The sequence below is a fragment of the Ochotona princeps genome, chromosome 1 (genome assembly GCF_030435755.1).
Source record: "Ochotona princeps isolate mOchPri1 chromosome 1, mOchPri1.hap1, whole genome shotgun sequence".
Classification (NCBI taxonomy): Eukaryota; Metazoa; Chordata; class Mammalia; order Lagomorpha; family Ochotonidae; genus Ochotona; species Ochotona princeps.
Genome location: NC_080832.1, coordinates 56,671,444 through 56,686,767, shown reverse-complemented (window position 1 = coordinate 56,686,767; position 15,324 = coordinate 56,671,444). Strand labels below are relative to the sequence as shown.

Sequence of the window (15,324 nt, the reverse complement as noted above, 5' to 3'; positions counted from 1 at the left end):
TTGTTAATGGAGGGAAAATATGCTTTATTTTGTTCTGGATATTTCCAAGAATTACCTCCCAGAAACTGTTATCATTGACGGCTGCTGTCAGTGTTTGAGTTGGCAGTACAGCTCATGCTTGTCAGGGGCTTTTGTAGTGGTCATGTGTAAATGTTATATGGGATATTTGAGACTAAATAGATTTGGGCTCAAATGTTATAAAATTCACATGAGTAAGAGTTATTTTAAATTTTCATATTGTCATTTTACATATTTTATTGTTACATTTGCATTTGTAAAGTACCATGAATCTTAAATGTAAAATTTCATGAGTTTTGATTAAATGCATACCCATATAACAATTAGCCAGGCCCAGCGTGGTGGCCTAGCAGCCAAAGTCCTTGCCTTGAACACGCCAGGATTCCAGATGGTCGCTGGTTCTAATTCTGGAGGCCCCGCTTCCCATCCAGCTCCCTGCTTGTGGCCTGGGAAAGCAGTGGAGGATGACCCAAAGCCTTGGGACCCTGTACCTGCGTGGGAGACCGGAAGAGCTCCTGGTTCCCAACTTCGGATCGGTGCAGCACCGGCCGTTGCGGTCACCTGGGGAGAGAATCATCAAACGGAAGATCTTCCTTTCTGTCTCTCCTTCTCTCTGTGTATCTGACTTTGCGATAAAAATAAATAAATCTTTTTTAAAAAGTTTAATAAAAAGAAAGATAACCAAATCAATATCTAGAGTTTTTTCATAATTTTATGAAGTACCCTGTACATCTTTCCAGGCAGTCTATGCTCTCCATAAGTAATTACTTTTGATTTCTTTCCCCTGGATTAGTTTTGCCAAAATTTAACAAATGGAGTGAAGCATAAAGTATTGAGTCTTATGTGTATTTTGTTTTGCTTGAATATTTATAAGATTGCCCATTGCACTTTTTAATTTTTATTTTTCATGATATAATTGCTTAGGCTCAGAGATTTCCCCTTCCACGCTCCCTATCCTTCTTCTGCCACCATTTCCCCCTATATTATAACATAGTATAGTCCTTCAACAACAGGCACAAGTCGATCATTCTTCTATGTAAGTGTTTCATGTCATTTTTATTTTAATGCATAGTTTTTATGAGTGTTCTGTAATTTGTATACCCATTTTGTATGTGTGATTCATTAATGATATATTAATATGAATGAAACTGCCATCAGTAGTCATGTAAAAAGCTTTTTCTGGATATACATTTTTTATGTCTCTTTAGAGATCACGTGAAAGTGGAGCTGGTTGGGGCCAATATTGTACTTCAACATCTATATTGGTTACATTCCATATTAGAACACTGGTTCAAGGTCTTGCAAGTCCATTTTGGAACCAGCTACCCACTAACACACTAGGAAAACAGTGGAGGGTGGTCTAGATGCTTGGGCCCCTGCCACCCCTGTGGGAGACCTGGATGGAATTGTAGACTCTTGGCTTCTGCTAGCTCAGCCCTGGTTGTTTTGGCCAGAAGTGAACCGATGGATGGAAGATCTTTTTCTTTAGCTCTCCCCACTCTGTACTTTGCCTTTCAAATACATAAAATAAAATGATTTTTTAAATAGATCTGGTATATCATAGGGTCCTTTTACAAACAATATATAAAAATTCACAGTTTCTAAACCAGAGATATTGAGTCTGTTTGTTTTAAAGCTATCAGTTAATTTAGAAGAGACTAATCCACATTATGTGGGGTAGTCTGCTATTGATTTAGTTAGAATTTATATTCCGTGAAACATCTAGACTTCTTTTTGACTAGAAGGGAGTTCAGATTTTTTGTGTATTTGCTGTACTCTGGCATCATGCCTTGTATTCTCACATCATTCCTTGCTTTCAAGGAATAAACTTTACATGGAATGTTTTGGAATGGAATTGTTCATAATGGTCATTTTCCAGGTTAATGCCTAATGTATGTGTTTTCTTCATGGGGACAGTAATATTTCGCTTATTTTGATGATTCTCGTGTTAATTTTACTAATCTTTTCAGGCTGGTTCTTTGTTAGTTTTCTATTTTTATTTTCTATTTCATTGGTTTCTACTTTTTATTATGAAATTCATTTTTCTTATTTTAACTTTATTTTTATCTTTCTAGCTTCTTTCATTAACAACTTTAACCACTGATTTTTAAGTCTTTCTGATCCTCTAATATAAACATTTAAAACTTTAAATTTCTGTCTGAATACTGTCTTCGCTGAATTCTACAAAATTTTATATATTTAGTTTTCACTTTTGTTTCTCTGTGATTTCTTTCTACATCTAAGTGTTACTGTTACATATATAGTGTTTGTGTATGTATATGTGTACACATGATATAAAAAAATTTGGGAAGGCACCACTGTCCTGTTGATTTCTAATTTCAACTGTGTGGAATCTAGTGAGGATCTTCTCTCATTCCAAAATAACTTTTGTGCTGGACATTATTCCATGTATATTTGGAACATTTTTCATTGTCTGCTTAGTCCGACTTTAACCTTAGCATCTCTCCAAGTTTCAGACTACGACTGTTTCCAACACATACATCAACATGTGGTTAGCATTTCATTTTTCCGTAACTGCTTACCTGAAAAATCCTTACTGTGATAAAAGAAGCTTAGTAAGACTTTACAAATGACAACTAGATAAAGGAAAGTTTAATTGTGTTGTAATTTTTGCTCAAGAGATGAAGTTCTGTCGTAGAAATAGAACAGCTTGGTAGGTACCTGTTACTCTGAAATATTATATGACAGTAATATTGTGACAGTAATATTGATCCAAAAACTATGATAGAGAAACAGAGATTAGCCTAGCTGTTAGGAGGTCCTCTTGGGTTTGCCTCCTGCCTTTAGCTCTGACCCAGCGCTATCAGTATTTGGGAATGAACCCAGAAGAAGGGAGCACTCTGTGCACCACAGCCCTACCACCTGTCAAATAAAGAATTATTTGCAAGTATAGGAATTCATGCTTTTCTTTTTTAATAATAGTCCCCCTACATCTTTCTGACTTTAATTGTGCTTTACTTTTGGTAGTAAAAACTATCTTTATTCATCCTCATATTTCAGCATCATTTAATAGTTTTCTTTTCCACATTCCTTATTCATTTATCCATTTTTTAATAACATAAGATTAAAGTGACCGATTTAGTAATTTATGTTTACTTATTTGTTTCAATTATGTTACCCAAAGAAATGCTAAGATGATCATTGCTGGACTGACCTCTGACATGGCATAAAGGCAGAAGGCCAGATTCTATCCATGAATAGATAAGAAGCTGGTGAGATTAATCAATTTAGGAGAATTAACCGCAAAATAAGCATGGCTATTTGCACTATAACTTTAAAAACCAAAGTATAAGAAATATTTTAAAAATACTTTTCCTTTTCTCTGAGCCAACTCTACTACAGCAGTAAGCATTATGAATAAGATGACAATGATGGAACTTAAAGGAATATCAATCAATGAAAGGAGGATATTTGGAATCAAGGAGTAATTATGAATTTGGAGTTGTTTGAGATTAAGACATCAAAGTGAGAATAGTCTGAGTGATTAATGTAAAAAATAGTTTATGTTAAGGCAACATGAAATTTTTTCAGTGGGGACAAACCAAATTCCAGGTCCTAGTGAGTCCAAGAAGGTTCTGAGAGTAAGGTGCAATATCAGTGAGGTAGGAACAAAACCGATAATTTAGCAGAGTATCCTAAAAACCAGATGAAAGAATAATTTCTAGAATATAGAAATAGTGAGCAAATTCCCCATACCTAAAGTTTTATTTGTATTTATATTGGCTTCTATCCAATTTCTTCATCTATAATATTTTCTGATAGGTTTTGTGTAAACCTGAGATTTTGTGTGTGTGTGTGTTTGTGTGTGTGTGTGTGTGTGTGTGTGTGTGTGTTGCTCTGAGATTTTATTTTTAGGAGTTCCAAGGTAAAAATCCATGAAGAACCTGCAATAGTTAGTGAACTACATCTAGGAAGAAATGCATAGCTTCTGCAGCACAGAATAATCAGTATTGCGCGAGATGAAGAAAATCCCAATGGCTAGGCTCCAGCACCCACTGGGTCACATGAGCTGGGTCTGGGTTGGAGTGGGCCAGGCTGGGCTAGGCTGTAGCAACCACAGATGAAAGCCAGAATGGCTGTGAACCAGTCAGACTAGGCTGCAACACCCACTAACACCAGTAAGATACGTTGTTGGGATCTAGATGGTAGGGGAATTTGGAAATGGATGCTGTGGAGGATGGGCTAGACCGGAGCAAAACAACCAGGGCTGGGGGTGGGCCTGCTGGAATTATTGGAAGCGGGCCTGCTGAGGGACTTGGGGGTCACCCCTACTAGGCCATGCCACCCACTCATGTGTGTGAAGATCAGGCCTGTAGTGGGCTTGGCTTAGCTAGGCCACATCACCTGTTGGTTCATGTGAGAAGTGGGACTGGAAACAGAACTGACCAGGAAGCTGTATGCACTTGGTGAGGTTGACAAACTAAACCTGACCCCACACTGACTCATGCACGCAAGAATCAAGTCTGAGGTCATCCCAAGCAAAGTTTCTTGGGGGCCTGCCCAGCTCAATTACTGGACCCAAACCCTGGCCACAGAGAAAATCACAGTATGTATGATCTGACTTTGGAGAATATGTATTGGATTGGGCCTCCATAGTTGCTGATTCCTGTGCAGTGAGCAGCATGCCCAGATGCACACGGGGAGCATGACAGCAACTCATCTGGGTCAACAGAGGATGTTGACTACCTTGTCAGAGGATGGGAAGTAGAAAATTTGGACTGGTCTCCAGCCCAAGCTTGACAGCAAGTATGTGGGTCTGGATCTGAGTTGGACTTGGTCAGCTAATAGATCTTGGAAAGATTTTCTTGGAACCTTCTTCCCCACATTGAGGTCTCTAAGGCATCATTGAATGACTCTACCCCACCATGGATGCTAATATAGTGTGACAGCAAGGAGGGACCCCCCTCTCTCTTTCCTCTTCTGCACACACTGGAGAAAAAAAAAGAAAATAAAAAATAACTGAAACATTAATCCCACCCACCTTCCTCCATGCCTTGACCCTCCCCACTCTAATTGGAGGCTCACATGGGAGTGCATTCCTCTCAAATATGTAGGCAATACAAAAAATAAAATAATTTTTTAAAATAAAAATTAAATGAGTAAAAATTTTAAAAAATTAAAAATTCTTTAAATATTTCATAGAAATTAATCATAGAATATCTATAAGATATACATAGTCACTATGAAGCTATTTTGTTTATTCTCTTTGCTGTTCTTCTAAAGGAAAAAAATGTTAAGCTTTTCTTGTTATTTATTTTTGTTCTGCTTCCATGAATAACCTTACCACTCGTGTGAAAAACTAGCTTCAGGAATATTCAAGATTGGAAAATGAAATATCATCCTCATTTGAGACTAATAACAATCAGGTGAAATATGTGAGGATTAAATTTATCTTTATAAACAGGTTCTGGAGGATTAAGTTTGATTATGCATGAGGAAAGTCTGAGAGATTGGGTGATTTGATAGCAAATTACCTGAGGCACAACAGAAATCCTGAACCTCCCTTTAGTAGAGTTGTAGCCATGAATAATGTACACATACACTGTGATACCCAGTTATTTTCTACTATCAGATAAAATTTCAATATTAGGCGGGAAATGTGTGTAGCATTTCCCTCAGTAATACTGGATTCCATTTTTTTTTTCCAAAGCCAATTTGCTATCTCGAACATGTCCTCTGGTTTTCCTCTCATCTTCTTTTACATGAAATTTATTTACCTACTGTGTTTTGAAACCCATTGATGCATCTGTATGTACCTTTGGTATTTTCTGCTTTCATTTAAAAAGATAATTTGAGTGGCGAAGAGAGACAGAGACACAGAGCGTTGTCCATTGGTTCATTCCTGAGATGCCTGACACAGCCAGGGATGACCCAGGTAGGAAAAAAAGGAGCCAGGAACTCAATCCAAGTTTCCCACTTGGGTAGCCGGGACCCAATCACTTGAGTTGTCATCTGTGGCCTCCTGGGGTGTGACTAAAAGGAAATGCATCTGGAGTAGAGGTGGAACCCTCCCCCCGCCTGCAGCCTAACTGCCAAGACAAACAGCCACACCCTTTTAATCGCTTTTTTTTAAAAAATATGTATCTATTTGCTTAAAAGGCAGAGAGTTACAATGAGAAAAGGAGAGACTAAGAGAGAGAATCAGGTACCTGCTACTTTACTTCTGTCTGCAGGGGCTGGAACTGGATCAGGCAGAAGCCAGGAGCCTGGAACTCCATCTGGGTCTCCTATGTGGGTGGCAAGGGTCCAAATCCTTGGGCCACTTTTGGCTGCATTCCATGCTCGTTTCTAGGAGCTGGATAGGAAGTGGAACAGCCTGGACTCTTAGCAGTGTTCACAAGGGATTCTGGCTGCAGCTTAACCCCCCAAGGCCACAAGCTAGCCTTGTGGCTAATAGCTTTTAAATAGTTTTTAACAACCTCTTCTTACAATAAGGTTAATTCCTTTACAAAGCTATATCTACTGCTCCCATTATTTGATATTATCTTCTTTTTGTTTTTTCCATTTTTGTTTATTGGCCTGGCTTTGTGGCATAGCAGGTAAACCACTGGTGCTTGCAATGTGCACATCATCTTGACAGCATCCTATATGGACACCGCTTCACGTCCTGGCTGTTCCATTTATGATCCAGCTCCTCGACAACAGCCTGGGAAAACAAGGCGAGATGGCCCAACTGCTTGGCCATGTCCATTTGGGAGACCCTAATGAAGCCGTGGGCTTGTGCCCGGCTTAGCCTAGACCATTGAGACCAGTTGCAGGGTTAACCACATGATGGAAAACTGTGTATCCGCCCCTTTCTCTAAGTAGCTCTTAGAGTAAATGAATCTTTAATAAATAAATCAATTTAATTTCTTTTATTTGGAAGGCAGAGAGACAAAGAGCTCTCCCATTTGCAGTTCATCCCACAAATCCCCTTAATAGCTAGGATTAAGCCAGACTGGGATTTAAGTTAGTCACTTGAAACTCAGTCTGGTCTCCTTTTTGAGTGATAGGAACCCAAGTAGCTGATGTATCGGCTGCTGCCTCCTTAGATGTGCACTAGCTGGAAGCCGGAACTGAGAGAGGAGCAGAGATACGGGCTGCAAACATCCCAAGCAGCATCTTAACTTCTATGCCAAAAATCCATCCCCAGTTTCTTTTGACAGGGCCATAAATGCCAGGAGGAGTAGTCTACCATTTACCATTAGAATCCAAAGGGGCCTTGGAAAAATGTATTAAAAAGTGATGTCAGAAATAGTTCACAGATGTAAGAATAAAGGAATGGTAAAAAGAATAACACTAATAAGTAAGGATTCATATGAGTTTTTATGTATCTCACCTTTTAACCCATTTTGTTGTTGCTTGTGAAGATAACATGTAGATGTCTCAATAAGTTTGTAAGAACAGAATTGGAAGATATTTGTTTCATTGTAGATTTTTCATTATCATTATGAAATAAGATCCTTCATGTGCATAGAATGGATGATCCTACAACATACCTCTCTTAATAATATTCCTCCGAGTTCAGATACATTTTTACAGATTCCAACTCATTATCACTTTCAGGTTTCTCTTACGATCATAAAATGTAAGACATTAAAATTTTTTCATAGCTCATAATTTTGTCAAAGAAAGGGTGATCATTTTCTTTAGTCTATAATTACAAGACATTTTCTCTTTTAGACATTGATTAAAATGATTATATATATATATTTAAAGATTTATTTATTTTTATTACAAAGTCAGATATACAGAGAGGAGGAGGAGAGACAGAGAGGAAGATCTTCCGTCCGATGGTTCACTCCCCAAGTGAGCCGCAACGGCCGGTGCTGTGCCAATCCGGAACCAGGAACCAGGAACCTCCTCCGGGTCTCCCGCGCGGGTGTGCAGGGTCCCAAAGCTTTGGGCCGTCCTCAACTGCTTTCCCAGGCCACAAGCAGGGAGCTGGATGGGAAGTGGAGCTGCCGGGATTAGAACCGGCGCCCATATGGGATCCCGGCGTGTGCAAGGCGAGGACTTTAGCTGCTAGGCCACACCGCCGGGCCCTATATACATTTTTTCATTTCCTTGCTGTTTCATTTTGGCTGCTGCCTTTAGGCTTGTCCACTTACAAGCCATATTAGGTATATTTTTTATTGTAGGTTTCATAAAAGGCCGAAGAATAGGTGCTGGAGCTGTACTGTAGTGGGTAAAGCTGCTGCCTGTGCTGTTAGCAAGACATATCAGCACTGGTTCAAGTTCTGGCTACTGCACTTCTGGTACAACTCTATGTTAATGTGCCTGGGAAAGCAGTGGAAGACGGCCAAAGTGCTTGTGCCCTGCCCTCAAGTGAGAGACCTGAGAGAATCTCCGCACACTCTATCCTGGCCCGGCTGCAGCTTTTGCAGCCATTTGCAAAGTGAACCGGTGGATGAAAGACCTCTCTGTCTCTGTCTCTCTCCTCCTGTCTGTAACTGCCTTTCAAGTAAATTAAAAGAAAAACAAATAAATCCTTTATTTGTTTTTTAAAAAGGGGGGTTATAAGAAGATTATCACATATCCTTTCAACAAATATTTTTATCTAAAATATTGTGTGATGACATCATCTGTATAGTGTGGCTCACTAGGATAAGAAATTTCCTGAGGTTACTGATGTGTTACAGCAGGTTAAGATACTCTGGAAAATTTGCATTCCAGAGCCCAGCGCAGTGGCCTAGCAGCTAAAATCCTCGCCTTGCACACACTGGGATCCCGTATGGGTGCTGGTTCAAATCCCGGCAGCTCCCCTTCCCATCCTGCTCTCTGCTTGGGGCCTGGGAAAGCAATCGAGGATGGCCTGAAGCCTTGGGACCCTGCACTCCTGTGGGATACCCTCGCTCAGGGCTTCAGATTGGCTCAGCACCAACTGTTGCAGTCGTTTGGGGAGTGAGTCATTGGACAGAAAAATTTCCTCTCTGTCTCTCCTTCTCTGTGTATATCGGACTTTGCAATAAAAATACATAAATCTTAAAAAAAAAAATAAAAGAAAGAAAAATTTGCATCCCATATGAGCACCAGTTTGAGACCTGGCCACTCTGCTTCCTTCCAACTCCCTGCTCATGTGCCTAGGAAAGCACAGAATATTGGCCCTGCTCTCCTTGTCTCTCTGTGTCTCACTCTGACTCTGCCTTTCAAATAAGTGAAATAAAAATCATATGAAAAAGATTTCCTAGTTTCCCCTAGAAGTGTATTATTTACTCATTGGTTTCTTGAGCTTGGAAAAAATTGTAAAGGATATTATTTTATGTAATTATTTATCATCTGGGGTTTAGTTGATATAATCAATGTTACCAGTATTGCTGGAGTCTGCAGTTCCATTCTGTGTCCTGGGTTTGTGGTCTACAAGACTGCAAAGAACTCTAGCAGTGGCACATCAGGTTCAATGTGGAAAATCTTCAAAACTACAAGGACAACAGTGAGCTGCGCATGCGCTGAGCTCACCAAACTCAGTGCATTGCACTGGTCCCACAGGGAAAATAATACCAACTTCGGCATCGTGCGGGTCAAAGAAGGTTTGTGTGACCCTCAGACATAACAGCCAACAGGTTCCTGCAAGATCAGCACCACCGATAATCTAGTTATGTAGGACACCTGTTGTCTCCCTAATCCTGGCACCGGCTCTAACTGGAAGTGGGAGAAAGGTTCTGCAGGCAGCGATGCAGCCTCAGCATGGTATTGCAGGAGGTGGAGAGTGGTCAGCCAGGAGCTGGGGCTATGGAGACCTTGGTGGAAGTCTAACATAAGAACCAAGACCTGAAACTTGCTGGAGGGAGTGGCACAAGTAACTGCAAACAAAGAGTCATGTTCCAACCACTATAAGTAAAATCAAACTGTGGACCTGTGGGTGACAGAGCTTAGAAACCTGCCCCAAGAAAAAGAATCTGATAACCAGAAGTACAAAAACCAAGAGCAAAAGAAGAGACAGAGGCGCAATGGATATTACTGAAGACTCCCCTGCAAATGAGCAAAAGCCTTTGCCAACCTCAGAGTTCTAAGGAAGACATCGAGAAAATGGGGGATACAGAATTCAAAACATTTGTTATAAAACTTCTTATCAACAATGAGAAGCACATACAACAGTTCAAAGAATTTAAGGAATATGTCACACAGTAAAGTAATCAAATGAAGGTTGTATATCAGAAATGAAGAATACAGGGGAGCAAATTAAAAGTACAGTGGAGAGTCTCCAAAATAGAATGAAACAAGCAGAAGAAAGAATCTCAGATTTCTAAGATACTTTCTGTTGCCAGGAGGAAGCAAACAAAAAGCTGGAAGCAGAGTTAGGTCAAGCTAAAAAAAAAATATTCAAGAATTGAAAGACACTATTAAAAGGGCAAATATAAGAGTTATGGCAGTCTCAGAAGGTACAGAAAGAGAAGCTGCGTAAGTATTTAAGGGCCTGGCACGGTATTGTAGTGGTTGGGGTCCTCGCCTTGAATGCACCAGGATCCCATGTGGGCGCCAGTTCTGGTCCAGGTGGCCCTGCTTTCCATCCAGCTCCCTGCCTGTGGCCTGGGAATGCAGTCGAGGACAGCCCAAAGCCTTGTGACCCTGTACCCGCGTGGGAGACCAGGAGGAGGCTCTTGGCTTTGGATTGGCTCAGCTCCGACCGTTGCGGCGGCTTGGGGAGGATTGCAGCTCCAACCGTTGCGGCGGCATTGGACGGAAGATCTTCCTCTCTGTCTCCCCTCTCTGTACATCCGCCTTTCCAATGAAAATAAATAAATCTTTAAAAATAAAATAAAATCTATTTAATGAAATAATAAGGGAAAATTACCTGATCTAGAGAAAAAAATGGGAAACAACATCCAGGAGGGGCACAGAACTCCCAACAGGTTTGATCAAAAGCGATCTTCACCACAACATATGATCATCAAGCTCTCTTCAATTGAACATAAGGAAAAGATCCTGAAATGTTCACATGAAAAAAAAATCAATTGACATAAAAAGGAATGCCAATTGGATTCACAGGAGACCTCTCACAGGAAACTCTACAGGCAGGAAGAGAATGGAGCAACATATTCCAGATTCTAAAAGAAAAAAAATTGTCGGCCTAGGATAACCTACCCACAAAGCTTTTCTTTGTCTTTGAAAATGAAATAAAATGTTTCCATGGTAAACAAAAGTTAAAAGAATATGCCTCTTCCAAACCTGCCCTTCAAAGGATACTTAAAGATGTTCTCTTGACAGAGAAAAGGAATAGCATCCACCAAAACCAAAGGAAAATTGGAAGAACATCCCAGTAAAGTTACAACAAAAAGACTAAATCAAATGGCAATCCATTGCTAAATTGACAGGACCGAATTACCACCCATTCATATTAACCCTGAATGTAAATGACTTGAACTCATCAATCAAACTTCATAGATTAGTAAGCTGGATTTTTTAAAAACAAAACCCATCTATTTGATGCCTATAGGAGACATATCTCACAAACAAAGATAAGCGAAAACTATATCATGGATTTTCATCTTTTTAAAATTTAATTTCATCTCTTCAAAACACTTTCTCATTATTCACTGATCACTGACTCATATTTCATTCAGTAGCATCGTTTTCTGCAAGAAGGTTCTTTATTTGCCTTTTCATTTATTCAGCAACACATTAATCAGTAGCATGTTGTTTAACTTCATGGCATTTTTAATTTATTTTCTTCCTGTTGATTTAGTTTTATGGCTTTTGTTTAAGGGGATGTACAGTAACTGTGTAATGGAGACTGTCATATCTAGTAACATGTTATTTAACTTCATGATGTTGTAAATTTTTGTTTTCTCCCTGTTGTTGATTTTTAATTGTGGCTTTTTTTTTTTAAAGATTTTTTTTTTTTTATTGTTATTGGAAAGCCGGATATACAGGGAGGAGGAGAGACAGAGAGGAAGATCTTCCATCTGATGGTTCACTCCCCAAGTGAGCCGCAACGGGCCGGTGCGCACTGATCCGATGCCGGGAACCAGGAACCTCTTCCGGGTCTCCCGCACGGGTGCAGGTCCTAATGCATTGGGCCGTCCTCAACTGCTTTCCCAGGCCACAAGCAGGAAGCTGGATGGGAAGAGGAGCTGCCAGGCTTAGAACCGGTGCCCATATGGGATTCCGGTGCGTTCAAGGCGAGGACTTTAGCTGCTAGGCCACGCTGCCGGGCCCAAATTGTGGCTTTTCATTTAAGGGGATGTATAGGAACTGTGTAATAGAGATTGTCATATCCAGATGTGAGGATACAATGCAGTATGCATCTCTAACTCCAAAGATGGACTTACAATGAAACTGTTTAGTATAACTTGACAATGGGATACTGGACTCTATGCCTTTTTTCTTGACCTCAATGATGTACATATGATTGTTTATGAAGAACTATAGTATAGTAATGATACGGCGCAACTCAGTGGGGCGGGGAAGGTGACTTGGGAAGGGAAATCCCAGGACCTATGGAGCTGTATCATAAAATGGTAACAATATTTTTAAAAAGGGAAAAAAGGCAAATGCTGTCTTTAATGTTTTTTGTATGTACTTGGACATCTGAAAAATATTTCAGAAATGCAATGAGTAAACAATCATGATGAGATAGTGATGAACTATTTGATTCATTTATCATTCCTGTAGGTAATTGCATCAGTCTTTTTGCTAGTGTTTTAATGTCCTTTTCTTGCCATTGTATTAACTTGGTTCTTACATAATAATTTTAATGTCTTTTTTTTTTAAAAGATCTATTTATTTTATTACAAAGTCAGATATACAGAGAGGAAGAGAGACAGAGAGGAAGATTTTCCGTCCGATGATTCACTCCCCAAGTGAGCCGCAACGGCCGGTGCTGTGCTGATCCGAAGCCAGGAACCAGGAACCTCCTCCAGGTCTCCCACGTGGGTGCAGGGTCCCAATGCATTGGGCCGTCCTCGACTGCTTTCCCAGGCCACAAGCAGGGAGCTGGATGGGAAGTGGAGCTTATGGGATTAGAACCGGCGCCCATATGGGATCCCGGCGTGTGCAAGGCGAGGACTTTAGCCACTAGGCCACGCCGCTGGGCCCCTAATTTTAATGTCTTAAACAATAATTTTATAAAAATAATAATTCTTACTCTTTCAGTCTCCTTTTCATATAATGGGAAGTAATTCCCAGAGTTATGAAAAGAGAAAGCAGTTTCAAGATATAGGAAATTTAAGATCACTAAGAATAAGTATGAAAACCAAATTTGGATGTAATAATCATGATTAGTTTTTGATGCATTTGTCTCATCTCCTTTTAGAGTCTTTAAAAGAGCAGGACTTGTGTCCATTATGATTTTACATCTTGTGAATTGGCTTTATGGTACATATTTACTGTATGTTAAAGGATAATCTTTGAAAAAGATAACATCATGACTGTCAGATTTTTAAATGTTGAAGAATTTGAAATGCATTTTTAGAATAAAACAGCAAAGAATTGTCCAGACAAGTTTACCTCCTTTTTCACACCCACTGAAGTGTTTTACATGATTTTGGTTTTAGAAAAGAAAAAAAGTTAGTGTCTTGCTTTCTTTCATTTCACTTGCAGAAGAAGTCAACTTCCAACAAGCAAATCCAGGGTGATTTGATCAGGGAAATGAAAACTCATACAGATACTTAAGAACCTGTCACTATAAGAAAGCCATTGCAGGCAGGGACTCAGAATAAACGAACAAATATCTTAACACACAGAGTCTAGCCCTAACAGTGAGAAGTTATCAAGACTGCATATAAGTGTTCGCAGTCACCACCACACGGACGTCGCTCTCAACACCAGCGCCGCCTCTCGCTCCTGAGCTCCAACCAAAGGAGAAGAGGGTAGGTGAGTAAGGAAGTACTTACACCATGGCTCCTACAAAGCAGACTGCCCGCAAATCAGCTGGTGGCAAAGCACCCAGAAAACAACTGGCTACAAAAGCCGTTCTCAAGAGTTCGCCCTCTACTGGAGGGGTGAAGAAGTCCACTGAGCTTCTGATTTGCATACTCCCCTTCCAAGGTCTGGTGCGAAAAATTGTTCAGGATTTCAAAACAGATCTGCACTTCCAGAGTGCAGCTATTGGTGCTCTGCAGGAGGCAAGTGAGGCCTATCTGGTTGGCCTTTTTGAAGACACCAACCTGTGTGCTATCCATGCCAAACATGTAACAATTATGCCAAAACACATCCAGCTAGCACGCCGCATACATGGAGAATGTGCTTAAGAATCCGCTATGATGAGAAGCATTTCATTCTCAAAACAATTTTTTTTCTCTTCTTACCTGTTATATTGATAGCTCTGAACGTTAGATTTTCTCCTCCCATGGGGTCAAAAGGTACCCAAGTATATGATTGCAAATGGAAAACTAGGGGACAGAAATTAGGTATTGGCAGTTTTTCCATTTTCATTTGCGTGTGGATTTTTAATATAAATACGGGGACGTAAAGCATTAATGCAAATCAAAATGTTTCAGTGAACAAGCTTTAGCAGTTTGACTTTATAACAATTATAAGTAAACCTGTTAAAATTTTCTGGACAATGGGCCCGGTGGCGTGGCCTAGCAGCTAAAGTCCTCGCCTTGAAAGCCCCGGGATCCCATATGGGCGCCGGTTCTAATCCCGGCAGCTCCACTTCCCATCCAGCTCCCTGCTTGTGGCCTGGGAAAGCAGTCGAGGACGGCCCAATGCATTGGAACACTGCACCCGCGTGGGAGACCCGGAAGAGGTTCCAGGTTCCCGGCATCGGATCAGCGCGCATCGGCCCGTTGCGGCTCACTTGGGGAGTGAATCATCGGATGGAAGATCTTCCTCTCTGTCTCTCCTCCTCTCTGTATATCTGGCTGTAATAAAATGAACCATATCAATCAGTGGACCACCTCATCGAGCGAAACTGGCAGTGACTCATAACTGGAGAACTATTAACTCCACTTGAGCACATATCTCAGAGCATGCCCCACATCCGGGACTTGGGGTGGGCGGGAAACCGGGTGGGGCTTCTCCCTCATTATCCCCTTTTACCTCAGATACATGATGGAAACAATATGGACATAATAGCATTGCCCACCTCCCTATCCCCCTGAACCTTTTTTTTTTTTTCTCTTTCTTGTTTTTCCTTCAACTATAGTTAACTATGTAAAGATTGTCAACAACAATACAATAAAATGGATTATAAAAAAAAAATAAATAAAAATAAAATAAAATGAATAAATCTTTAAAAAAAAAATTTTTTTCTGGACAATGCCAGCATTTGGATTTTTTTTAAATAAATTTCTTATTGACGGCAACTTAGAGTGTTTGTAGCATTTTTATCGTACAGTAGTAGATTCCATCCATTCACTA

General features: G+C 40.3%; 2 protein-coding genes across 2 annotated transcripts in view; both read left to right on the top strand.

Annotated features, from left to right (window-relative positions):
• The window catches only part of LIN28B (lin-28 homolog B), a 125,606-nt gene that overhangs the window by 96,907 nt on the left and 13,375 nt on the right, over positions 1-15,324 (top strand). The window lies entirely within an intron of this gene.
• Positions 13,825-14,294, top strand: LOC118758269 (uncharacterized). Its single transcript, XM_036493920.2, has one exon. It carries the CDS (start codon positions 13,857-13,859, stop codon positions 14,208-14,210), a length of 354 nt encoding a protein of 117 aa, XP_036349813.2. The 5' UTR covers positions 13,825-13,856; the 3' UTR covers positions 14,211-14,294.

Bases quoted from the DNA above. Each gene is read 5' to 3' on its own strand.
- LOC118758269 (XM_036493920.2), top strand. From the start codon at position 13,857: ATGGCTCCTACAAAGCAGACTGCCCGCAAATCAGCTGGTGGCAAAGCA.